Raw genomic sequence first — 27,931 nt, forward strand, 5'->3', positions numbered from 1 at the left:
TGGCCTCTATTTTTTTTCTAAATTTATGAAGATATTCACTTCTAAGGAGTTCAAGAATGTCAAAATCAGAGAAACAAGATCAGAACTACTCGTTCAAAACGAAAAATAGTGTACTTAATCAAAATCTACTATTATTACCCTAAACAACTGTAAAAAATAGTTTACTTAATACCTGAAACATTTTATTTAGATTCATTCGACTGGAGTCTGATTATGTTCACTTGTCTATTCTTTTGTTTGTATATATTATAAGAGAGTTTTTTTTATTTTATTTTATTTCAGTTTGTTTTTTTTGTTTTTTTTTACTTGTTTATTTTATTTTTTTTTTATTTTAGTATGTATGAGATCATTCATCAATATTACCTATTGCCCACTACTGTGTGGCAGATTGTAATATCTATCAATAAATAAATCTATCAATAAAAAAAAAGATTCATTCGACCAAAGAGAAATTATTTTGAAATTTTATTTTGCTTTAATCTACTCTGAAAATCAATGCTTTTGTCTGTATGCTTTTTTGCGGTTAGTGCGCTATATTTTTTCCCTCCACTCCCAGGAGAAACAGTACGATTAGAATGAATCCAAAAAAGTCAATTAAAATCTATGGGGACAAAACATACAATTCCAATGTGAGTAATAGGGACTGTCCAACATATAATTAAGGAGACTATATAGTGTTTACTGATCCTCGATCCGAGTATGTAGGGAACATCTGTCCTTTATTTTAAATACGAACTTTGGAATAGTTTTCTAATTACCAAAATCGAGTGTATCACAGGGCCTTCCATTCAACATCCTACACCAGGACCGGGCTCCTGAGGAGATCCGCTCTGGTGCGTCCAACCTTTCATCCCTGACCAGTCTGCTGGAAGCGGGAGGAGGGGGAGTACTCCAACATAAATACTCCAAAATCATGTTTTTATTAAAGAAATTCATTTTCATATTTTACAAAAGTGACTACTTTCTTCTAAAAGTCATAAAGGAAGGGAAATCATTTCTTTAAATTTTACAAATGAAAGCATTCATTACATTCAGTAGCCAGTATTACTCCTTGCTCTAATTGAAGACTGAAAACGTTCTGGCAAGTCCTAAATCAAGTGGTTAATGGAGTCTTGGTTCTGGTTTCTTTATTCTTTCACAACACCTTTCCTCATTTCCTGGGCAGTGGTAGAACGGGGTTCATATCGGGAGGTTACGATGTAAATGCATTCTGTCGATACCTGCCTCAAAAAGTTACGAATAAAAATATCCATATATTTTTAAAAATCCGATACACAATAACCACAGGTACTGTACCCCTTTTTCATTGTTAATCTTGACGTCTACTCTGACTTTTCCTCTTTAGTTATGAAACAGTTAAGTGAAAGTAAAAAATAATTCAGATCAATGAAATATTATATTTCTTTTATTTTAGTATAAAATTTATTCGTATTTAATTTTCGAGAAGGTTTATATATTCGTCATATTGAATTCACATTGCCGAAGTAGAAGGAAACCTAATTTTTGTATATAAATTTAGAGAAACAGGCCTTGGAAAATTAATGCCTCTAAAATCAAATGCCTTTGAGATCCTGATTGGAATTGATGTTTTAACAGGAGCGACTTCGCATCCGCTAATAACCTCATTACGATTCATTGAAAACCAGAAAATTGCATCAAGGCCTAATGTCGTTTAGGAACGGGACGGCTCGGGATTGAAACTAGAACCAACACCGCGGTAGAGCAACCAAATTAACCCTTTTGGTTAGAAATGAGTTTTGGAATTTTTTGAGAGCGAGTTGGTAGCAGATAATCTACTATTATAATCTTATCAAGACTTTTTGAAATTTGTATTTCTTACTTGTTAATATAAATATCACATGATCTGCTCATTATTAAAAAAACTTTGTATTTTCCTGAATCTGAAATGTATTTGAATTTTGTTCAATGAGTAGTGTCTATTTGGTTGTTTTTGTTTTATTGAGGAGAATTCTGATTTTTAAATATTTTAATTAACAGATATTTAGGTCAGGCGCACTTCATTACAAATAATAAAATAAATACATCCATCTATGCCTTACAGATGAATAGTACTACATTACATAATAACAAAATAAATAACTAGAAACAAAAGAAAATTAAAATCAAGTTAAAATAAATTATCTTATATTCAATTTGAATTAAACTATTAATTTTTTAAATAAAGTCAAAAATCCAATATATTCATATTTAGTCATTACCTTTACATTTTATCAAATTTATTTTTCAAAATCATCCTGATATGGATTTAATTATAAATCTTCCTGTTAAAGAAAGTTTTTATCACCAGCGGTGAAATATTTGAAGACGATGATAGCAGGTTACGTTGAGGTGAGGTTATACCTAAGAGCCGATTCACAATGTTATGGGATCGATTCTCAACTAATTTTTCCATTTTCATTTTACAGCGACACCAAGAAAGGGAAAATCCTGCTTATTAGGTGCTGATAACATAGAAATGTAGTTGTAGTAATTAACTATATAATAAGTACATACTGTAGAAAATGGTTACGCAAATGATCCTGATTGAAGATTCCTTTAAATTTTTTGGAAAAAAACATAGAGAGATATTTAAAAAAAACTATGAAGTGGATGACCTGTTCTCAGATTCAGAGTTATAAATAGATACGGGTATTCTAGTTTGGATTGAGACGTTACTTTCAATGCAGCTTTGACCGATATGAGTGTTTTCCTGAATTATTCATTTAATCCTTGCCATGGACAGATGAGACAGACCGTGCTAGGGCCGAAGACAGATGCTCCGATGCTGGATAAGGGAAAAGGGATTTCACGGTCTGCTAGCTCAACGGGCCACCGAGCCTTACTACCATTCACTAACTCAGTCCGATACGGTAAGTTAGCGCTGAGTTATAGCTTCTTAACCCGCGTCTCCTTCCTAGGTTCTTTTGATGGTATAATGAAAGAGTGCTGTTAGATCCACTTAATTCTAGTGAAACAGGAGTTCTTGAATAGGTCTGGACCATGTCTACCGTCTCCAGGTAGATATAGGTCCAGGAAGCGCATTATACACTGGCGGCAATTAAGATTACATAATTAATTTTATTGCATAAATCTTTGAATGTAATGTGACTGCCTCCGATTATATTCAATTTGCTTAATGAGCATGGATACGGTTAAGAAAATCTTAAATGATATGATAATAAGTGAAATGGCTTTTGGGGACAACTGTTAGGGTTTACCAGTAACCCTAATTGAAAAAATTTGTAATTGACAAAACTTGTAGCAGATAAATTTCTAACCTTCTGATCCGGTTTGCTCTTATAACGCTGTTATCCTACATTAAAGTTGTGGAGCTGTAAATGAGAAAAATATTTTCTAGAGAAAAATGCAATATAATATCATTCAATGGTCCTGAAAATGCCGCAACTGTAAACTTTGTGAAATTGACTTTATTGTGTCAGCGGATTTAAAAATCCATTTAGTAGATGTTTGTAGGTCGAAATTATAGAACTAAAAAATTCGCCTAGGAAGGAATTTTGTAAATATAATTATGAGCCCGCCAATACAAAAGTCAATTTAAAAAAAAATTACATATGTTCTTCCAGAGCAGAGATACAATGTGTTCTTTGCGATTTAATTTGGTCAATTCTTCTTTTGAGGCACATTTATAGTCTTTGTGGCATAAGGGGTAAGCCAAAAAGGTGAGCCTTTCGATGAACTCCAGGGGCGTGACTGAGCAGTTAGAGCTAATCACCAGCTGCCTTTTATTTCAGTCTCGATTACAATGGCTGACATTCCTATCAAGTTCAAAGTATGCCTGAGCTCCGAAGGCGTGGTCAGGTCACCACCTTATGGCTTCGCTTTTCCATTTACATGTCAATTAATCCTAATGATTATTAGCTAGTATAACTTAATATGTTAGTCACCTCGAAAATATCACTATAATCGTGTTTAAGTGTAAGTTGACAATCCCGCGTTTCTGTTGGTTTGTGCATTATCTAGCCCCATCTTGCATTCTCTGGCAAAATAGTCTAGCCTTTTATCTATTCGTAAATCTTTAGTTGCCCTAAGATCCCCTCAACCCAAACGGCTACATTTCTGACGGACATGAACTGCCGGAAGTTTGTATACCTTTCAGAGGAAGGAGTATTTCGGGCCCCCCTAAAATTATTAGTTCGTCTGTAATGTGAAAGTTAATTATTTGATTTCTCTATGACGGGGAGGAGGGAGGGAGGGTCGCATATCTGATCCCTTCTCTTTAGAGCTACCTCTGGCTTAATATGCCCTGTGACAGTGGGTGCTCATTGTTTAATTTTATAACTGATGGTAAGCTTTGAACATCTTAAAATTTTGGATGTTTTAGCCTCTAATCAATCGTATAAAATGATACCTATATAATTAAATTAACAGGAATGAATGAAAGTAAAGTATATAGTACTATGAGATAATGAACGATTATACAAATAGAATATATTTGTTTTTAAAGAAAACATAGAAAGTTCATCAGGCCAGTTACAAATGGGCTAATAAAGAATTATTCTAATTTTAAAAATATTGACAAAATATTATTGGAAGTAAATTGTAAAATACTCGTAGCAAATTAAATTGTCGTAGCATTGCTCAACGATTATTTATTGTTCACGAATACCATCTTTTGAATCAGTATTCGCTTCTATATTATAATATACAAGATAAAATATTTATACAAAATAAAATCAACCATTAAATTACATATTTATGAGGAAAATACACATTATATTTACATCACTACCTTCACCCGGAGTTCAAAGATGAAGGTTATCTGACGAGGTAATGATGCCGAGAATGACGAAACTGTGGCTGACAAAGCAACTCTTAGATAAACCATAATTGTCCGTCTTCTATTCCTTCCTGCTCGAGAATCCTGGTTGGTCATCCAACGATATCCCGAAATATTTTCCAAAAATACAATTCCAATTGTAGCAAATGGTATATAACATTTTTTGTGAATTGAAGTTTTTTTTTGGCTGATTTTATAGACTGCTGAGGAAATTATATTTTTGAAGAAGCAAGAATAATGTTGATATACAATTATAATAAGGAACAACTAGTTGAATATAAAACATTGTAACTAACCAACATTTTGACATTGTAAGTTTTTGTCTTGTTAGTTCGCATGTTTAAAGACTAATTAAACATGCGAATTAGACTAATTAACCTCCATTATTAATTTAGTGAACAACTTTTTAAATTATTAATGGCAAACTGTGAAATTAACTAAAAAAGATATTAGAGTGCTACCAATGAGTAGTTTCTCTACACGCCTGTATCACTCCAGAATAACATACATCAAATTTACTAAATGTATAATTATGAACAGTTGTAAATTCCAATAAAGATATAAGAAAACATTAATATAATGGTCGATATGATCTGTCCACTACCCTTTAAGTTTAAGTTTCCATCCATTAATTTATTCTAGTTGAAATCAGATTGCTTTTCTTGAGGGAAGAAGTCTTCAGTAAACAAGTCACCGACCGTTTCCAGATCTTAATTTATTATTTGCTTTTTTGTTATTCAGATCTCGGTTGATAAAAAAGGACAGAATTAGCAATTTATCGGAAAGAGCCGTTGAACAAACACTGGCTTGGACGGGCTGTATTTAAGCAAACAGCAAACCTCAGGGAGACATGCAAATAGAAATTAAACAATCACCGGGGGGTTTGTTGAACCAAGTTGTGAGCGTTTGTTCAGCTCCGGGTTGTCCACACACGAACCTATTGCATATATTCAAATATTGAAGGAGAAACTTTTATAACCTGCTTACGGATTGGTAGTTGCAAAGTAGTTAGATTTGGAATTCGTACTATCCATATATCTCTATTCTGATCTAAAATCCTTACACTGTTGGCTTCTATTTCTGTTTTTTTTTCGACTGATATATCCTCTAAAATATATATATATTAATAAATACAATAAAGTAATACTGGCAAAATAATACACCTGTTATATGTTCAAAGTTGATGCCGAATACCCTTTCAGACTTAATTAAGGCTCAGTCACCTTATAGTTTATCTGTATTCCTCCGGAGTTCCATACTTCCTAAAGAATTCTATAGTTTTAAAAGTTTTTTCAATATAGCCTGAATCGAACTAGGCCGCATGTGTCCTGTAGGAGCCTCCACTAAACTACAACATTTTTCCTGTAGGTAATTTAATTTTAATTGTCATAAATAAAAATTAAAATAAGCAATAGAGCTTTTAGATGTTTTGCTACCAAAACTTTCCTATCCTACTTCGGTCTTCAGCTCTTATTTTCCAATTTGTTCCTCTTAGCTCTGTATTAACTTTAGGATTTGATCAACCTACAGAATTACCAGTCCTAATAGCAGTAAATGTGGAGGTTAAACTGAACGCACAAAACATGCATTACAAACATTTTTTAGTATTTTCGTTTATTTGGAGCAAATTCTGCAAAAAAGAAACAGCTTTGAAATTTACAAAATATAAGTTAATGGGGTAAATTAATTTATTTTTCCTCTCCATATACTGCAGGAAAGATACAATCCTTCAACCGCATGCTTATACCATCAATTAACTAACACCACAAACACTGAATCCTAAACACGGAACCTTATGTATTAAATGTATTAGAAAATAACTGGAGCATCTTTGCATTAAATAGAAGGACTTAAAGATATGCTTAGCTGAAGTGATCAGTGCGTGTATAGTTTTATTTGGAAAATCTTTATTGGTATTTAGCTTTACATCCATTTCTTTCAGTTCAGTTAGGGTGGCTTGGTTCTTCAGTGTGGCTTGGTTCTTTTTTGCAGAATGTGATCCATATGGCTTTGGCTTCTGATTCCATCCTCCTCTACTCGTTCCTGTCAAATGCATGATTTTAATAACTATTGTTCCGAAACCCTAGAATTTTTTAGAATCTAATATGTCTAAAACGTGACTATGTAATTACTTTAATATATTTGAAAACTAGTGACTTAATGCCATCGAGATTATAGTGCCCGGTGAGATACTCGCTGGATAAATGAAGTGGAGAACGGAGACGATTGCACAACGCGGAAGTGTAACAGTTAACTAGCCAATACCTTGTGAAGATAATTGATGTAACTTCGCGGGATTGTAACTTGACATGACCGTATTAAGTTACGAGATAAGGAACGAATCGTTAAACGGCAATCAATGCAGAACCGAGAGAGAGGGAGGTTTGGCCGTTATTGAGGAGTGTATATGTGGTCTTTATGATATGATTGGCATCGGACATCAGGAATCATGGGGACTACTTATTATCATTTTACTTTGCATTATCCTCCTGTATTTTGTTATCTATAATCCATTCGTTTTAATTGATTATTAATATAATAATTAAATGTTAATCTAAGATCCTGTAACTTGAAAAATAAATAAAGAGAAGATTTAGCTGGAATATACGGCCTTAAAACCCTGGGGAATTAAATTAATTTTGAAATAAATCTTTTTAGCTCTCATATTAAAAACCATTTAAAAAAATAATAATTGAATTTTCTTAGTTTTGGATTATACGCCTCGAATAATTAAAAAAAAATTAATTAATCCAACATGTGAATGACTCATTTAGAATTAAAACCTGTTTTAATCTACTTTTTACGAAAAATAATTTTATTTGAAAAAAATTAAATTTGAATCCTCCTGTTTCAAAGCCTCAGATCTTAGCCCAAATTGAATGTACAGATTTGATCTGGACCCTTTAGATCCCAGTTTTTCTTCCCTAGGTAGAGCCCCGACAATTTTCCATTTATGAGAGCTTACTTTGAAATTGAAAATTACCTAGCATAGCTTCACTAAAAGAAAGCAATAGAGGGCGGTTTTTAAATTGAGATCAGACTTTTCATTTTTACCTCTTCTTCTTTTCCTTTCCTCTTTAGTGCCTCTCAGCGTAGAGGAGCATTCAGCCAGGAATTCCACTCTTCCCTCTGACTCGCTAGGTTCCTCACCTGTAGGATGCCCCGTCCCCTCGCCCTACAGAGTCGCTAAATGTAGTCAAGATATGACATCCTAGGGCGGCCCCTAGGTCTTCTGCCATCTGGGACATAGTCCATCGTCTTTAAAGAATCTCTGTACTCGTCCATCCTGATAACATGGCCGAACCACTTCAGCTGTCGAGCTTCCTCGTCCTCAAGGATTAAATTTCCTATTATGGATTTTTATCAAAAAGATATTCACGTTGGCACAGTGGGCAAGGCCACTAGTTTAGGAAGACAACACTTATTACTCCTTAATAAATTGTAATAAAATGTAAATTTCTTGGCTATTTTGGGCGTGGAACATTAATTTGGAAATGAATTTGATCTAAAAAAAATCGCACCCGTATTCGATTTACATTAATGGGTCTATTTGATGATACTTAAAGTTTAGGTTGTCTTATGACTTAAAATTAGTTTAAAAAGAAGCATAGAAAAAAAAGTAGAAAAATTCTTTTTTTTTTTATCTCATCATATTGTTTTTTTTCAGGAAAGAGATAATACCACAATTATTTTAAGGATTGTCGAATATATTTTTTTGTAAAAATATTTATTTAGAAAAATCAATTACAATGTTTCAGCAGATCCCATTTAAACTTTTTTTTTTTGTTTGCTCCCTGGACATTTGTAATATACGGGGGTTATCTACAGATTACTACCCTATTCTAACCATATTGTAGGAGTCAAAATAAAACTTGGCTCTCCGTGCACGAGTTTGAACCGGCGCCGCTGCAGTAAGGTGGGTTGTCTATATAGACGCCGTAACTCTCTCAGTTACAGATGACCCATGGCAACCATAAACCATCCCAAATCGAAAAAGCTTAGTTTTATGTTTAAATTTTTTTAATACTTATTGTTGTTATATGTAAATATTAACTGAAAATTACTAGCCCATAAGAAAAAAAAAAAAGAAAACTGCTTAAGTCCTGGAAGATATTTTATATTAACACAAGTTTAACTCAATACAATAGGTTGGCTAAAACCCTGCAACATTAAAATTAAGTAATTAACTAACTCGTATTGTTGATTAATGATTGCCTTATTCTACTTTGTATAGTAGGCGAAATAATAATTATTTAATAATAGTTCTATTATCGCTTAGTTATTAAATGTGTTATAATGAAATATAATAAAATAGTTTAATTTTTGTTTTTTTAATTTAAGTCTATTAAAACCTGTATGCGAGGCTTGAGAAGAAAATAGATGAAATTGCGTTTTGGTATATTAAGGCTAACACAATGCGCACTCGAGCGAAGGGTATTGAAATATATACTAAGAAAACTTCAAAGAGCTTTTGTCCTCACTAAGTCCCGACTTCCATTGTTCCCAGCAATTTATAGCGTTTAGTCTATTACAATCAGATATTAATCACTTCCAGGAGCTCATTAAAATTCATAGGACTAATTAATTATTATAAGGGAGGAATCTTTAAATTAATTCTATTTCCTCCTTTTTCACTAATCCCAGTCGCGCAAACGACAGCACAAGAGAATTAACGGCGAACTTCGATTGTAGGGAGAGAACTAAAGTCGTAGAAGAGAGACAACAGTGTAAATGAACCTTTGAAAAAAAAGTTTTCCTCATTTATAAGATTTAAAGATTGGTTACGGTCTAGTATTAGAGGTTGTTCGAACCATAATAAATATTATCAATTCTGAGTATATCAAAATAAATGGTATCATAGACGTATAATAATTTTAAAAAATGCGAGTACATAATTTTTTTTTTTATTTTGTCTTAAAATAAAGTTTCAATTTTCTCTTTAACTTCGCACCTCAATTCATTTTACCTATTTAGAAGTATTACATACGATTGTAATATATTTTACTTAAAATTTGTTTATTGGTGTGTAATTTTATCTTTCTTATTTAAAGACAATAAATACATATATTTAAGAATTAAATTTATATAAATATAAATTTAATTCTTTAATTATTAATTAAATTAATTAATTCATTGTTTAATTTTATATAAATTATATTATATAATATAATACTTAAACTGAGAACATAGGTATTTATAAATGGGGTTTTTAGACCGATATATAAATTCATTGTAATTTATTTATTTATAACTTATATCTGTTTAATTTGTTTATATCTGTTGTCACATAATTTGTATCTGAGGAACTATGTAACGTAAAGACATTAATTAGGGCTCAAGTTTTAAAAAAATTAAAAGACTTTATAAAGTTTTTATTAAAATTTAACAAAGTAACAAAAATTATATAGCACCTAACATAACTGTGAGGTCTGTAATTTTATGAAGAAGCTTCAGTTTTTTTTATAATGATATTAAAGACTGTTGACGTATATTGGATTAAAGGAAACTCGAGAACGCGAGGGTGAGAAGTAAAAAGTAATTTCCTAAGTCTTCTCCCATGGCTTTAAGATTATTTTTTACTTTATTGAAATTTCAAATTATTGATTGGATCACGAAACATTCTCAAAAGGCAAATTAACAATGTTTTACTATTTTATTTTATTTTTTTAAAATTAATTTCCTCAAACGATAGAACTATGTCTTTTTAAGTTACTTCGATTATATAGAAACGCAGAAATTGTTCTTTAGCTTTATTCCTAATCAACATCATTATCTTAGTCAGAGAACTAGTATAAGGGTTATCTGGTCTCCTACTTTATATCCATAATTTATCATAAAGCAGGTGGGAGGGATAAATAAATAAATACAAATATAGAACCGTATACTCCTTTCTTACGTTAATCTTTATATATATAAAACATATTACCAAAAAATAGATTCAAATCATTTCCTAAACCCATAATTAGAAGAAATATAAAATAAGTAGAACCATGACCAATAGTTGTGGTTAAAATATAAATAAATAAAAAATATATTTTCTGTGTAACAAAGACTATAAATATTCTTGCCACAGAATGTCCTTGTAGCTATCCTATCTGGTATGTAGGCTCTATTTCCTGCTCTGCGGTTGTATTAATAAATTATTCAAGAAAACGATGGGGGTGAAGATGGCATTAATATTTTTTTAAATTGTTTATATCGTCTGGTTTTGTTTATTATTTGCTATTATTAATTTAAACAAAAATTTTAAATTATTTAATTATATTTGTAACAGTTTTTACAACAATGTTAGTAAACACATAGTAAGAACATAAAAAAGAGAGAAATAAGAACTGTTCTAAATTTTTAAAAGTAGGATAAAAATAGGATTAAGTATTTAAACAGAGTTAAATTAGAAAGATTACCTTTTTTAATTAAATTTAATTACTACTTTTTTATTTCATGATTTGTAATTTATTTTCAAATGTATTCCAATGTTTCTTTAGTTATGTTTAACCGCATGTTACTTAAATATATATATATTTTCTTAATACGACTTTCAATTAAAACTTAAGTCCTTTTTAATAGTTATTTTTAATTAATTAATTATTTTTAGCTGTTATTTATTCTTTAATAATTATTATTAACTTTTAATAGTTATTTTTTCTAAAGATCATTCATCATCATTTGGGCAATGCAGCATAATTAAAATCTATTTTAGGATTTATATTTAATTTATATTCCTTTAGTTTTCAAACTACGGCCACCGTAATTTATCTAAAAAAAAACAAAAAAAAACTAAAAAAATTGAAGAAAAGCCGCTTAGAAAATCCTTAGTGTCAAGTGGGATTTGAACCCGAACCTTTTTATTTTTAGAATACAAAAAACATACTCATCAAACTAAGATATATTACTGCTGCTTTGCTTAGGATAAAAATATGGAGGATTTAATATATGTTCCAAAAATTAAAATCATCCCTTAATTTTCCTTCTTGATCGACCAAACCTGTTCCAACTATAGGTTTATAATCATTGAGGGTAAATTAGGAACCCTGTTTTTTTTTAAACCTGTTTGGTTTTTCACTCATGGTATTAAATATTAAATGAAACCAAAAATAAAAAATTATATAGGTATGAATCTATATTTTTACCAACTAATAAGAAATGCAACATTGAGATTTTATTTCGTTTATGGAAAGAAATATGGGTAAATAAGACGAATTAAATACTTCACTAGAAATATAGAAATGCAGTATTTCATTATTATTCTATTGTCATAAAATATTTTTTGAGAATGCATATACTTCAATTTTGCCGTTAAATGTTTCATTTTTCTTGCCCACGTTATATATTTACACGAAATGAATTTGTATTGGCATCCTGTGAAATTAATTAATATTTGTTTTTTGATTCTTTGCTGAATCGGTAACATCGTTTTATGCTGATGATGTACCAACCTAAAACGACCGGTTTGTCTTAGACCAGCATATTTCTATAAACTCTTCTCTCCCCTGCCGTGTTCGCCAAACCTTCTCTAACACTTTGATAAATAGATGAGCGGCTTGTACTTCGAGTCACGTTCCATCACCTAGAGTGCATCTCCTCGAGTCTCTTATACCGCAGGCCCGATGTATGCGGGTGGTGTTGAGAGGAAGCACGTGTCCAAGCATATACCGAAGCAGATATCCGGGCGATGGACCACCTCTATCTTCGCTAGTTTATTGCACTTCCGTCCGTAACGGTATCTTGAGATCCTGAGGAAGAAACGTGAAGAAAACTACTTCATTCATCATATTTTCCATTTTGAACTTAAGGAATAATTTATTATTCACATCTTAACGAAAGGATATGATATTAATATTCCCTTATTGGCTCCCTAGAATAATGATTATTATAAAAAGGCATAGCACACCTTAGAACAGGATATGACTCACTATTCTTGCAACCTTTGACCTATTTACTACTTTTTCTTCATATAAACTTCATTGGATTCCATTTCAATCGTCGCGATTTTACATCAAGGTAGATAATCTTCAGTAAGGTCAAATATTTTACGTCATGTTTTATTTTTAAAAATCACAAGCTGTCGTCCTTCTCATTTGAGACTATAGTTCACATTCGTGAAGAAATTAATTTTTCCTGCGAAATAAATTTTGTTTATAGTAATATTAGTAACAAAAATATAACAAATCTCTATAACGAACTATTAGGGATATAAAATATTCTTAATCCCATGTACCTTTTTTTTATGAATTTCACTAAAAAGACCATTCCAGTCAGTTCAAACCATTACTCACGCCCTCATTGCTGGGTTGTTCTTCAACATGGCGTTTCCCAACGAAGTGTTTTAACCCAATCCTATTTCTACATCACTCGTCATTTGAGTTAATTTTTTTTATTCCTTGTTTATAATTTTATAAATTATTTTTTAAATAAACTAAAACCAACTAAACAATTACTCATAATAACTTAAAAAGGATAATCTTTTACTGAAAGATTTAAAAAAAATATATATATGTTTATATATTTTTGAGAAAACACTTTTTTGATGTAAAAACGTCTGTAACCGTGCTGAAGGCAATTTACAAAATTTTACAAGGTTAAACATTTTCTACAGCATTCGCTACTTCTGGTAGGCGTTTAATCCCGTCCTTGTAGGTAGAAGTTTATATCTTTTTTGAAAGTTAAGTAGCAGTATCAGGGCATTTAAACTTTGATTTTTATAAACCTTATTAGTCCATTTCAAATGGATGAAATCTTAATTTCTTTTACCTGCCGGAAGACTTAAATTATATTTAGGAGTGATTCGTTCAGTTTTAAAATTCTTTATTAATTTTAACTTGAAATGAAAGAAAAATGTTTTTATCATTCAAACTTGAAAATGACATTAAAATCGCCTCTCTAAAGAGTTGCCTTTTTTCCAAAATAAATTTACTTCTTCAAGGAACGAAAACGCAATATCTGACAAATATAATAGAAATATTCTACTTTATTATTATTGATTAATTTTCAATAATAAACATTTGTACACAATAAAAAAAAAATCAACATTTTGAAATTTTACAAGGTACAAATAATATTAAAAAAAAAAACAAACAATGTGTCTTACCACTGTCAAAGGCTTTCCTCCAAAACTAACTGTCCGATTCTTTTTATATTTGGAAAATTACAGGGACTCGACGACTTTTTCAAAATGGCAGGGGATTAGTTGTTCCCTAAAGGCATATCTCGACCATTTATATAGATCGAGGAAAAACCCTAAGTATTTAAATATCACTTTCACAATATATTACAAAAAAAAAATGCAAACGTACATATATTTTATTATTCACTGATATAATAAACTATTGTGCAATAAATTGTAGCATTTTCTAATTGTATTAAAGAGTTGTGCTAATATACTCAAAGATATTATCATTCTACAATAATCATATGGCTTGTAATGATCCGTATCCTAGGCTCTTACATAAAGAACCAAGCAGTACTATACTTGGTAGGATTTAGCTGACTTCTACAATGTTCGTTTATCCTCCTTACTTTTTAACTCCAATTATTATTTTAATTATCACTTTATAATTTTAATTATTGCTTTCATTTCCAAATAGGCCCTGGTTTAAGCATATTCTCGATTTATTCAATTATAGAAGTCTAATTCTATATATTTTGTAATACTCTCTTTGGCTGACTAATCTCCACATTCGAGGCCTGCCGATTCGCTACTTCGCAGATCATTTTAAAGAATAAAACTGCTTTTTAACAGAGACATAACCATATACATTATTATATTTAATGGCAAAATCGGTGACATTGTGACACATTAAGTTACCTGGTGGCCACGGAAACGGGCTAATGCCTTAAGAATTCAGCCAATAATCGTAAAGATGTGGGGCTCTATCTGGTAAAAACTAATTCCTTCGTTATTTACGCGGACATTTATAGTTGCCTATGGCGGCCCTTCTCAGAATCCCTTCCACTCTCTCTTCTTTCTTAAATTTTTAACAAGGCATCTTTCCATTCTTTAGTTTTGTCTTAACGTTCCAGGGGCACCGTCCAGGTCTCTTATGGAGCATCGGCAGTTGAGGCGATGTCCTACTGCAATGCAGGTACAAATACAGCTCAATATATTTATTAATCAATATTTTTTAATAGTATGTGTCACTAACACGCCTGCATTATCTCGTAAGAACTCGGTGACTGGGCGATATATGGGAAAGCTTTTGGATTGCTATATATGGCAATAAGTCTTGGCTTGGAACTCTTTCTTGGACATATAAGAATGGAATATAATGTGCATGCATTTATATTACTGAAAATGTTTAGTTATTAAATATTCTTTATATTATTGTTATTTAAATATTAAAGCAATAAACTGAGTCTTGGTTTTTGTTATATTTGCACCTGACTTAAACTTGGTAAATTATTCAAAACTACCATCGATTAAAATTACAGTCAAGCACCCATCTCTTGTAAAATATTTTGTATAAATTCCACTTTAATGATACCTTTTTTTTCTTAATTTTTATAATTTTTTTTTTCCTAGCTCTCACTTGCATATCTTATTTATCTTTAACAAAATAATTTGAAAACTAAAACTAGCATATATTTTAAACTGTAAATAGATGAAATATATTTAAAAAACAACAACAATAATATAGTATGTATAACATAATATAGATTGTTTTAAAATTTAATGAATAACTTACACTTATGAATAATAAATAGATTATCCAGTTTCATATATCTTCTCTGATATCATGGCATGTTATGGTTGAAAAGTATGACCCAACATGAGTTTGTTTTATGTATTAATAGGAATATAAAGTGTATGCTAATATAATTCTAACTATACTGGAGTCACAGTAATCACCATTTTTATAATATTCACTATCAGATCTCAAAGGTTTAATAAACACATTTTATATTAAAATAAATAGTAAATATGGAAGAAGGAAATTTTTTTCTTTTAAAAACTGTCCTCCATTACTTATACCACAGGTCAGTGATTCTCAAAGTTGGTGCCGTTGTAATGCCTCATGTTGATACCAGGAGTACCGTCTGCGAATACCACTGTCTGAAAATATTTTTAAAAAGTATTAAAATTAAATAAAAAAATATACAGTACATTATAGCATTATCTTTGTAGTACTTATTCGACTGTTCTAAGGATAATAGTGTTTTCATATCAACGAGGGTGCTGCGAAATGTTTTAGCCCAAGAAGGGTGCTGTGCCAAAAGTAATTTGGGAACCGCTGCTATAGGGGTTATATTATTGTAGTATTAGTTTAATTGATAATTTTATATTAAAATTATTTAGGAAACATATTCGTTCAGATCGACATTTTCGCCACAGTTATATGAACCGGCGTTACAAACGGCACCTTTGGTGCAACTACAACCTTCTGTTTCTACGGTCCTGTGCAGAATTCGTTTTAAAAAAAGTTTATAATATAAGCCTTCTAACTTAAAAAATCAAAGCAATTAAAGTCCTTAATTTTCTAAGGGGAGGGATTGAAGGGGAGATTAACGATTCTTTACTTAGGTTTATGGAACTCACCCTGTACACAGGTGCAATTAAAAACAGTATAAATATTAATCAAGCTCGTAGTAGATTGATAGGAAAAAACTGTCTGCATTTGAGCAAATGATAATAATAAAAAAATATTTTAAGTGTGGTTATTATCAAAGGGTTTCAGAGGCTTCCCAGTTAGAACCACTCAGAACTGGCTCTCTATAAAGTAAAACACAATTTTTCAGCTCACTCTATTTTTTTTTTTTTTTTGTCTTTGATGTAAAAGACCTTTAATTGAAAGGAAACAGTATAAAAATATATATACCGTTTCCATTATTTCAAAAAGATCCGTTTCAGAACGTTTCTGCAATATCCTTTCACTTCTTTCTACGTATTAACAAAAAAAAAATTATTTAACAATATATTAAATTTCCATATCGAAAAAAGTTTTGAAAATATAGCTATCTTCCTTTCTACTGAAAATAGTACTTGAATATGATACAATTGCATTTTATCTAAATTTTACGGATAAAAAAATCGAAAGATTCGTGCTCAATTCTTTAATAGGCCTTAATCAGATTAAGTTGTTTACTTTTACTTACCTTTATATGAAATATTTAGTAAGGGGAAGTATTGCTATCTTAAAAAAGTTCGAAATCCAGTTTTCGACGAAAATACACGTTTCGAGGCTGCACAAAAGTGTGTGTGAGAATACTTCCTTTAATAATGTTGGTTACCCCTGTCGAACAGATCCGCTACCGTGTACTACATCTAGATAAGCGACTAATTTGGAATCCTCACACTAGACTGAAAATACAAAAACTTGCTGGTCGATTCCAACTATTACAGCACTTACTACACAAACGGTCTAAACTTCCAATCCATTACAAAAGACTGATCTACATGACTATTATAAGACCTATCTGGACATACGGAGTTGAGCTTTGGGGCTCCACTAAACCATCAAATTCCACTCGTACCCAATCCTTACAATGCTAAATCCTTCATAAAATTCTCAATGCTCCTTACTTTGTACAAATAAAATCAACCTGAAAGAACTTAATATTCCATATGTAAGCGATCTAGCCCGGGCCAGATATCATTCATTCCATTATAAGATCCCTAACTACTCAAACCCACTGGTTTCAAACCTTGTTTCCTCTTCTATTCCTGACAGTCCTCTGAGGCGCCTGAAAAGAAGATGCCTTTGAAACCTTCTAATGTAAAAATGTTATTAGATTGCTACCGATGAGTAGTCTGTATCGTACCATTATCATCATACGTCAAATTTACTAGATGTGTCATTATTTACAGTTGTAAATATCTAAATAGATAAATTTAAAAAAATTCTTTGAATTATTATGGTTGTCATAAATGTTTTGGTGACTTCACATTCCAATTGCAGATGAACCAACCGCCCTTGGCATTACGGTTGTTTATTCCTGCAAGATCTTGTACCTTTGCTGTATGTATATATTATCCTTCAATTAATGGAGAAGATACCAGATATTTATGACGGTAAGTGTAGGTAGGTAAAGGTCAGTGTTGGTGAATTTGCATTCAAGACTGGGAATGACGCTTGGATTGTGAATTTCCTTTGGAAGTTTCTCTTTCTTTCAAACGTTTGTTTGGCTTCTCATGGAGCTTTGAGATAACCCTTAATTAGAGAAGGCGTGAGATTCAACAATAATCCACCTAACAATTAGTGTAATATTTTGGCTGATTTTTACTCTTACTAAATAGAATTCATTTTGAAAAGATAGGTTTCATTTCATATCAGGTTTTTTTGAGCATGTAATGGTATTTCTTCTTATGTTTTTATATAGCTATAGTTTTCGAATTATCAAAAGGCACATTAATAGAATGATTTCTTATTTGAAAATGTTACCAATAAAATAATTTAAAACAAAAATAACAAAAACTGGATTTAGATGATATAAATAGCAAATAAATATATAAAAAATGATATTATGATTAGTTCGGCCAGTCCTAGTTAAAAATAAAAATGTAAATATATCTATATGCTCAATAAAGAAATTAGTAATATACTCTTAGATTAGCCCTGATGCAGACCTACATTTCGGTCGAAACGGTGAATAGTTTAATAACCATTAATAAATAATGGAAAACTATTTTTTTTTTTACCAATCTAATTCACTATCTAATTTACATACGGTCAATTATACATGTACAATAATTTAATTTTTTATTTATACAAGACAAGGAGACCTGGTAAATAAGAAGAATGGAACTCGCTGAGTGATCTGTCCGACTCGACTAGGTAAGCTGAACATAGAGTACAAGACCCCGAGAGAAAATAATTGCCACCTTCGTAGAAGGACATCGGTCATGAATGACTCAGATAAAATGGAAATAATCTGAAATGACAGAGGCGGTGGAACAATCTTGCGGGGAGGGGGGCTTGGGTTCTGTACCTTTCTCCTCAGGATATCCGTCATTTATCAGGCATCCCGGCCCCTATTATTGCTCTTATCGTAACGCAATCCGGGGTCTTCCATGTCCACTATTATCTTCGTCGGCCGGGTGCTGAGTCACTTTGGCTAAAAATATTATTCGCATCTGAAAAATTAAAAAAAATTAAAATCTCTTAATTCGGTTCTATGATTAAAAGGATTTTTGTATTATATCTTCGTTAAATGCTCTCTCTTCAGAACTCAACAATAAATCATAACTTTTATTTATTTTAATAATATAAAAAAAATTTCAATCGAAATACTAAATAATTTATTTTTAATTACGTCAAGATTACATTTTTTAAAAACCTTTTTTTGTTTTCAATTAAAATACAAAAGTACTTGATTGATACATTAATGTCTTGAACGTTTCCAGGGTACTTAATTTGATTCCTGATTTTTTAAATCCAATTAGCTATATTGTAGTAATTTATAAAAGACAATTTCCCTCTCAACACACTTTCATTATCTCATTAAACTTTAATCTTTTAACCCTATACTAAACTTTATCTTTTCCAAGCTTCGTTGTAGTTATTATATAGTTTAAAAGTTGTGACTCAATAATGCTGGTTAGGTATGCATTATTGATTAGCAAAATTATTTATTTGAATCTTGTCTATTGAACAATTGAACAAGTCAATTAATTGACTGTAATCAATGGTGGAATAAATTTATTTTAAAAAAATATTGTTAACTTATTGATTATGTAGTCTTCTCCTTATTTTTACAAAACTTATTTGTTTATTAGCCTTTTTTTATTATTCAATTAATTCATTATAATGAATTGTAGACAATATTTAAACTATAAAAATATAAATTAAAAATTTAAATATGGGAATTTACTTTTTCGTTCCATCGTATTATACTATAGTTCAGGGTTACTAATCTGAATCTAATGACTAAACACTCTTATCATGCCCTCGAAAGAGGAATTTTACATTTCGAAAATTTAAAAAAAAATTAATTCAAATGTTTTCAAATTTTTATTGTAATACTAAATCAACTATTTTATATGTTCTAATAAAATCTGGTTAAGACACTTATTATAGCATCATTTTTATGTTAATGAGATATGTTATTCCTCTTGTGAGGGTGCAGTTTGATCTAATTTTAATTTTTTCTTGTCCCCAAATATCGTAAATATATGTTTTTTAAAAATTGAAATGCAATATGATTTGATTATATATTAGAATTTATTAAACCAATCTTTATCAGCTGAAATTCAATACACTACTCTATCAAAATATTGGATTTATTAACATTTTTCTTCGTTAAAAATCTTCATGTATTTAGACTATTTCATTATATATATTCCTTTGATTGACCATTATTTCGAAAGAATGCTGGCAACATCGGGAAAGACAAAAAAAAAAGTTAAGCAAAATGCCAGAACCGCCTTGCCCTGGGACACCATATAATTTTCTGATTCCAGTCCCAAAGGCTCAGTCATTACATCTCAGTTTTCATGAACCTATTGTGTCGACATGGATCTTACGCCGCATTTTTCGACAATAGTTCATGGATAGATATTGAAATGAATGTTGCTGAAGGGGAACTTTAGTGGAAATAGTGAGAACTGGTTGAAGTTTCTTAATAGAACGACTCCTTTGTTGCTATTCAAACGGCGAGAAACAGTGAGCTAATGAATTCGACCAAAGGTTTCTCAATTAATTTTTTCGTCTTTATTTAATACGGATGTTATTAGGAGCGATATAGTATAAATATTTAGTCCTTTATTTAAACAAAAATTAATTGACATTAACAGGATATATAAATAATTCAATGGGTCTGCTTAAGAGTTTGATCTGAATCACGCCTTTTAACTGATTTTTACGAAAATTATCCGATTGGCGATTGCCGACTAATTAAATTCAGGACTGTTACAAAACTACTAATAAACAATTTTTTTTCAAGTCTCTACAAGCGTCTAAGAACTAAACATGTAGTTAAATATTTTATACGATTTAACCCTAACATATATGTAAGATGACAGGTAAATATGTTTTATCTACTTTTTTCTGAATATGTTGAGTCTGCACAAAAATATGATGTTTACTTTAGTCATTATTTACATTTATTCATAGTTATGGTTTACTAACGAAAAATATTGCTAGATTAAAAAAAAAAAAAATAAAGTAATTTTTTATTAAATTCAATAAATATTTAATCACGAAAATCGAGACGAAAAATGGATCCAGATAGGGGTAAAAAATAAATTTAATAATTTGTTAATAGATGTGTAAAGATTTGCATTCAAAACAATCTCTTATATTAAAAAAAAAAACAGAAATTCAAAAATTAAATGTAGTTGATAACACTATTTAATATGATTATGTTTTATCGCTTAAAAACTAGAGGAAAATATTTTCGTTGACTGGACATAATATTATGAATAGAAATTCATTTTAAATTAAGAGGGGAAAAACACTTTTAAAACTTAGAAAACCGAAAACCAGGCGAAAATATTCATAAATAAATATTTAGTAGCAAATATTATTAAATAAATATTTAATAGTCCAGATGTCAGCCTCAATTAATAAATACTTCAAACTCACGCAGTAACTTAATAAGTATTGTAAAAACAAAAAAAAATTCAAATTAAATGTTAAAGAATCATCTAAATCAATTGTGGTGGCTAGTCGTAGTAGGTAAAAAAAGGGACAGTCCCGGGATATACGAGTGGATAACTTGATGCCATTAAATATTTATTCTAATAAATTTTTATCCAATTAAAACTATTGTTTAAAACCAATGACTAAATATTTTTTATTTATTTATTTTTTTTCTAATACCTTAGGTACCGCCCTTTGTCCAAATATCCCTGTTACCTCATAACCTTTGTTTTTTTTGTTGAAACCAATTTTTAAAAAGTTGAATACATCTTATTTTAGGGAAAATAATCAAGTACAAATTATCCGTAAGATATCTATCATTTAATCTAGTCTAATAATTTAAATCTTTGCTGCTATGAAATGAAACAGTTTATAAGACCTAAAATATCCTGTTCCTAAACTTTCTTAACTATCGCAAATAACTCTACTCTACATATGCCTAATACAGGAACTAGCTTTGCTAATGATGTCAAGAAAGATTACTATGACACACTTTAGGATCAACTTTCATACCACAGGCGATGGAAGTAGATCAGAGATCTAAATACTTGACTCCTTTCCTTAAAATTTTTGTTGGAATAATTTTTTTAATATTTTATTTACATCTGATGTTATTAAATTTTATTTTAAATCAATTATATTAATATTAATTAGTTAAGTATTAATATATCATTTCTTATAATTAATATATTAAGAAATGAATTAATTTAGTAAGCATATCAAAATAAAACATGAATAATTTAATGATATATACCTTCAAAGAAAAGATCATCCGTCTATAAATACTATTGGTCATCCTGGTAACTTTTATCGGACGTAGTAAAAAGTTTATGGGGTATCAAATAAAAAGCTTGTTACTTAAGTTACTTCAGTGTTGAAAAGTTTAATGTGCTTTGTAACAAGACTGAATGTCCACCTCGTTAAACCGATCGGGACATAAACCATGATAAAGTGACTAATCATTACTTTAAATTTTATTTGTTCTGTATGGATTTTTATAACCCACTTTACGACATGATTGTAGTCCACTACAGCTATGTTATCGGCACATTTGAATTATTTTTTTTTTTTTTTTTTAAGGAAACAATGGTTGTTTATATTAATATTTTAAAAATTATAGGTAATGAAAAAAAATCGATGATTCTCTTCGACCTTGTCTAAAGCCAAACTACCATTCTAGTAAATATTCTTAATGATCTAGAATTTAGAATTTGGCTAAGTCATCCCATAAAATACTCCTTAAAAAATGTTAAAATTATTAACTGTTTATAATGAGGTGTAGATAGTTGACCGTAGATTATTGATTGAAGAAAATGATCGGGGGGTGCGGTCAGCAAAGAAACAACATAAATAAACAAAAAAAATATTTATTTATGCCGACGTTTCGACCTAATAAATATTTTTTTGTTTATTTATGTTGTTTCTTTGCTGACCGCATCCCCCGATCATCTCCAATTATTAACTGTTTACTATTGCTTACATCTCTAAAAGGGATTGCGTATGCTACCATGAGATATATGAGTCTTAAGTGATTTAAATAACTTCTGAAAGCATCCAAAAAACAAAATTAATCAAATAAATACAAAAATATATGCATGAAACTAAATTAACAAATGTTTTCTAATCATTAATTAAAAACATCATAATAATAATGATTTTTTTATAGCTCTAAATTTTGAGTTAAGAATTCAAAACCCTTTCACGGACAACTACGTGTCCGTATTTAATCCCACCTAGATACTTGTCTAAATTTTTAATTTAAAACAGCTTGGATTAAAAATTCAGGCTGGGATACAGGTAGAGTAAATACGGTCATCATCCATTACTAAATACTAGCTTGAATTTAAAAATTATGCAGGTATATAGCTGGATTAAATTGGGCCACTGTCTGTTAGAGGGTTAAGCTAATTCCTACAGGTTAAAAGAGTTTGCGGTAGCTCCTGAAAACATTATGTTGCTTAAATCTACATTATTTGACGAAATGTTTCAAGTAGGAAATTCTACTCTATGATCATACTCTATCATCTCTATGTCACATTTAATCTGCTTGAAATTTTTCTTGGCGTTAAAGTGCACTAGCTATTAAAACTGAGATAAAAATAAATTTACTGCAGGATTCGAGAATCAAAAGATGGAACTGTAACATGATGTTTGTCTTGGTTTTTAATTCTATACTTACAATAAATTATACATAGTGTTTCAGGTTTGAGTGTTTTAACTGAAACATTAAATTTCCCGATATAGGTGTTTTTGTTTAGAAGATATTCGCGTGTAAAGATTTTCATTGTTATGGATTATTAAGGTTATAATAAATAAATTAGTAAGTTTTCCAACTACTTTATTAATATTATATAAACATTAACATTGATATTAAATGCTATTCAAAGTTATTACCTTGAGGATTAAGGCGGGCTTGACATCTTTCTTACAACAGGTCAAACTGCTCTTGGTATTTTATTTTATTTTTTTATGACCAGCCCCCCTACAATTATCAATATTATTGAGTTAATATTTATAAATAAATATTATGTACCTGATGCATACATTTCTCTCACGTTTAATTAAATTGCTTCATTAATATATTGACAAAATTCGAAGCAGTACTTGGTAACTTTTTTTCTGGTGGAAACAAATTCTATCTCTTATCATTGAATGAAATTTAATCCAACTGAAACATTGCCAGGACCTAGGAAGCAGCAAATTGGCGATTGAAGATACGGACAGCCATTACGACACAGGACTTGGAGTGGACTTCTCGGCCGAGGACACGCGATTTCGGAGAAAGTTGATAGCTGATAGTGCACCCTCCCTGGTTCTATTAGTGTCTTTTTTAGAGCTCCTGTGCTGTTTGATCCGTTCTTAAAATTATATAACATACAGTACTGGTATATTATTTATAATTCAATTTAGTATAGATCGAAGAGATTATTGAACAACACAAACAAACAAAATCTGATGCAAAGCGCGCATCACACAACATTCACTTATTTTAAAAAACGAATATAACTTTTTTCATGCGATGAATACAATAGTTTAACAAAATATAACGGAGCCGAGAACATAAAATTACGATCAGGCTTTCCTCTGTTTATTAAATTCTTTAATAATGGGTTGTATAAAAAAAAATCCCGTTTTATCAGATTTCTTTAAAAAAAACCTCAGTTTAGTTATTTGTTTCAAAGAAGAAACATGACAGTGTCCTACGAAATTCTCGTAATTTTAAGGCATTACTGGAAAAAAAAAATTCACAGCCGCTGAACAACTCGTGAAATTATTAAATATGAAGGTGAAGGTGTCCTTGACGTTGTGGAGATACAAAGTTGGAAAGGAAGAAGGGCTCCGGGCGAGCAGTAATGGATATTGATGAGGTTCTGCAGGTATCTGTTGAGTCAAATCTATCCAGCAGTACTCGCGAACTTGCCAGGAAGTGTGGTGTGTCGAAAGATACTGTTAATCGCCATTTACTCTCCATGGGGAAGGTGAAAAAGAGCAGTAGACTGGTCCCTCACGATCTTACTCCTCAGCATTCAGCAATCACTTCCCGTCGAACCAAAGAAAGGTTTAAAGAACTTCATGAGTTCTAACTCCTTCCTCATCCACCATATTGTCCAGACCTCGCACCATCGGATTACTACTTGGGTCAATCCATGGCCCATTCCCTTCAAAGGAAAAAAATTGATAATTTTGCGGAAGTTGATATTACAGTTCAAGAGTTCTTTGGTCTTTGGTTCTCTGTTCTTACTATAGAATGGTATTAGAGTGGGATCGAGCAATTGACTAGCAGATGATAACAATGGATTATTCTTGGAGTTTCAACTATACAAATATTTGGTTGAAAACGATCATTTCTTTTGATACATCTCATTGTTTTGTATTTATCAATTGTTTATTATAGATTACAATGGGAACTTTTTATTTATTTCAAATAATCAAAATAGTGACTTTACAGAAAGATTAAAAGTGAAAAGGTATGCACATATGTTGGCCAGTTATATACATACCTTTTCACTTGTATATATTATAATTTGTTTATTCTTATTTAATTTTTTTTAGGTCAGAAAAAAAAACTTTTTTTTATAGTTATAAATAGTTAAATAGTTTTTTATAAATATAAACCCAATTTTGACTACGTAGTGATATTAATAATTTTACCAAGAAGAAGAATCGACTTTATGAATTCTAAATAATTATTGTAAAACCAGAATTAAAATTAAAACTAAAATAAATTAGTTGTTTTTACTATAAAATTTGTCTATATACACAATTATAACACTGTTTAAAATATGTATATATGCACACACAACCTAAGCGGGTAGTTTACCACTTAATAATTACATATATGCAATGGAGACCATTTTTTCAAATTATATAAACAATTTTAATAGTTTTTATGAATTTAATATTATTCTGAAGTTTTGCTTCAAATTTATGTATTTATTTACTATGTATTTGAAATTTATTTAGTTTATTTTATATTTAATTTTTTTTCTTGTAATAGATTTAATAAGATACTTACAATAATTCAATTGTTTTTCTTGTTGAGTTTAGTACCTTACTTTAGGGGTTCCCAAACTTGGTGCTGCGGCACCCTGGAGTGTCCCTAGCGTATGCCAAGGATGCCGAAAGTAAATGCTACTTTCTCAAAATTTTACGAAAAATAAAATAAAAATCAAATGCCCACTGTATTCCAGCATTGTACTGAAATTTCTTATTTTCCTACGTAGTAAACTGCTCTAAGGATGACGGTGTTAACATTTTTATATATTTATTTAGCTGGGCAAGGGTGGCGCAAAAGATTTTTAATTCAATAAGTGCCTTATTACTAAAACGATAAGGGAGATTATCTGCAGGTCTGTCTATTTTAGTTATCATGAAATTTTTATTTATTCAGGAGTTGTCCACTACAAAACAAAGTTAACTATCCTTGGATTCTGGAGGGAGGAGAGAAGATCGAAACAAACATTGAAATTGAATCATTGCTTTAAATACCTTCTTCTACTGCGATCATTTGTGAAGGTTCTAAAGAAATTATTTTTTACAATATTTTCAATAGTCAATAAATCGAATTCAGTAAAATTATTGTTAAAAAAATTTATTATCATGGGATCTAATATATAAAGTTTGGTTTTTATTGACAGTGTTGATTTATAAAATATATTTGGCAGCCGAAAATGTAATTCTTGAAAAAAATCCAATTCGTATATATAATACGTATTCTTACGTCTAAAAAAGTTCTTTTGGCTAAAGAACTGGATCTTCAAGCACGGGAAATATTTTGCTAAAACCATTCTAAGGGCTATTCCATGGTATGTTAGGAGAAAGGAGAAAATTATTTTTAGATTTTTAAGTAGAATTTCGTTTCTAAAAAAAAAAAAAAAATGATTTATTAGAAGTGAATTTATCAACTTTTAATAGAATGGTCCTAAATTATTTTTAATCATTTGAAAGTCATTCAAAAATCCAAAAGATTGAATTAATGGATGAATAGAAAGTAATTTTACTCTGGGGCGCCTAGTCTAATTAGCCTAAGAATAATTACGATGTATATTTTAGTGCCAATTGTCTGGAAAATAATGGATCAATAAGTAGAAATAAAATATTAAGTAGTATATAAAGAAAAAAAATAAAATAAAAGGAAGTACATACTAATGTTTCAAACTTGATATTTATGAACACTTGTTAGTGCAAAATCACAATAAAATAATTGACAATGCGATATTTAAATAAATAAAAAAAAAAGTCTTACTGTTAAAGATTCTTTAAGGATCAAAATAAAAAATAAGAAACTACAACTTTATTCAATATGTCATAAACTTTAAACTAAAAAGAAAAAAACCTAAAAATTAATTCGAAACTATAAAAGGATATCAGTTGGATACAACTAAAATTTATTTTCTCATAAACACCTTGGTTTACTTCTTCGAAGCTTACCTTATTAAAACCAGTATCTAATCTTTATTCTAGCGTTTATTCGTCACTATTAAATTTTAATAGTGATAGTGTACTAGAAAAAAAAATCAAAAATAAATATCTAGTTGGAACACTAGCCACCCTTGAGCCCTTAATATAGGCCATGTCCTGAAGGGGGTAATTTAAATTCAGACTTGGCCGAAGTTTAACATTTTGAGGAAGTGGTCTTGTTAGCCCTAAAGTGGAGACAGGGCTCATTTACATGACAAACCCTCGGCCCAACTCCTCCCTCCTAGTCCACTTGGGTTCCTACTTACTCTAATTCCGATTTTTAACCTAATTATTTCCCGCTTTTTTCAACGTTTTTATACAATTTGAGAAGTATTACCCACAAACTGGATAAAGCGGGTAATAAACAATTGCCTTAAATTTCAAGTTTCCCTATTTTTAAAGAAAGAGAAAAAGAGACGAAGCATATGAATAAAATTAGTTTATATCTGCTTGTGAGTAGTACAGTGAACTGATTCTCGCTAGACAAAGATCCCATACGAATCGAAAGTTTGATGTTTTTTAGGTGAATCAAGGACTCAAAATACTGCCCCCATAGTTCTGAAAAAATCGGGAAGTTGGCGTGTATAAAATTTATATA

At 30.3% G+C, this 27,931-nt stretch overlaps 1 protein-coding gene across 3 annotated transcripts in view; it reads left to right on the forward strand.

Annotated features, from left to right (window-relative positions):
• LOC106687992 (uncharacterized) overlaps positions 1 to 27,931 on the forward strand; it is a 278,550-nt gene that overhangs the window by 137,647 nt on the left and 112,972 nt on the right. Inside the window, exon 3 of one of the 3 annotated variants that reach the window (XM_067045858.1) lies at positions 14,819 to 14,880. The exons of the other annotated variants lie outside the window; for them this stretch is intronic. Within the exon in view, the coding sequence (XP_066901959.1) occupies positions 14,839 to 14,880 (42 nt within the window). The 5' untranslated portion in view covers positions 14,819 to 14,838. The remainder of the gene's footprint in view (positions 1 to 14,818; positions 14,881 to 27,931) is intronic. 3 annotated transcript variants of the gene reach the window in all.

The sequence above is a fragment of the Halyomorpha halys genome, unplaced genomic scaffold (genome assembly GCF_000696795.3).
Source record: "Halyomorpha halys isolate HHAL.00 unplaced genomic scaffold, Hhal_1.1 Scaffold1035.1, whole genome shotgun sequence".
Classification (NCBI taxonomy): Eukaryota; Metazoa; Arthropoda; class Insecta; order Hemiptera; family Pentatomidae; genus Halyomorpha; species Halyomorpha halys.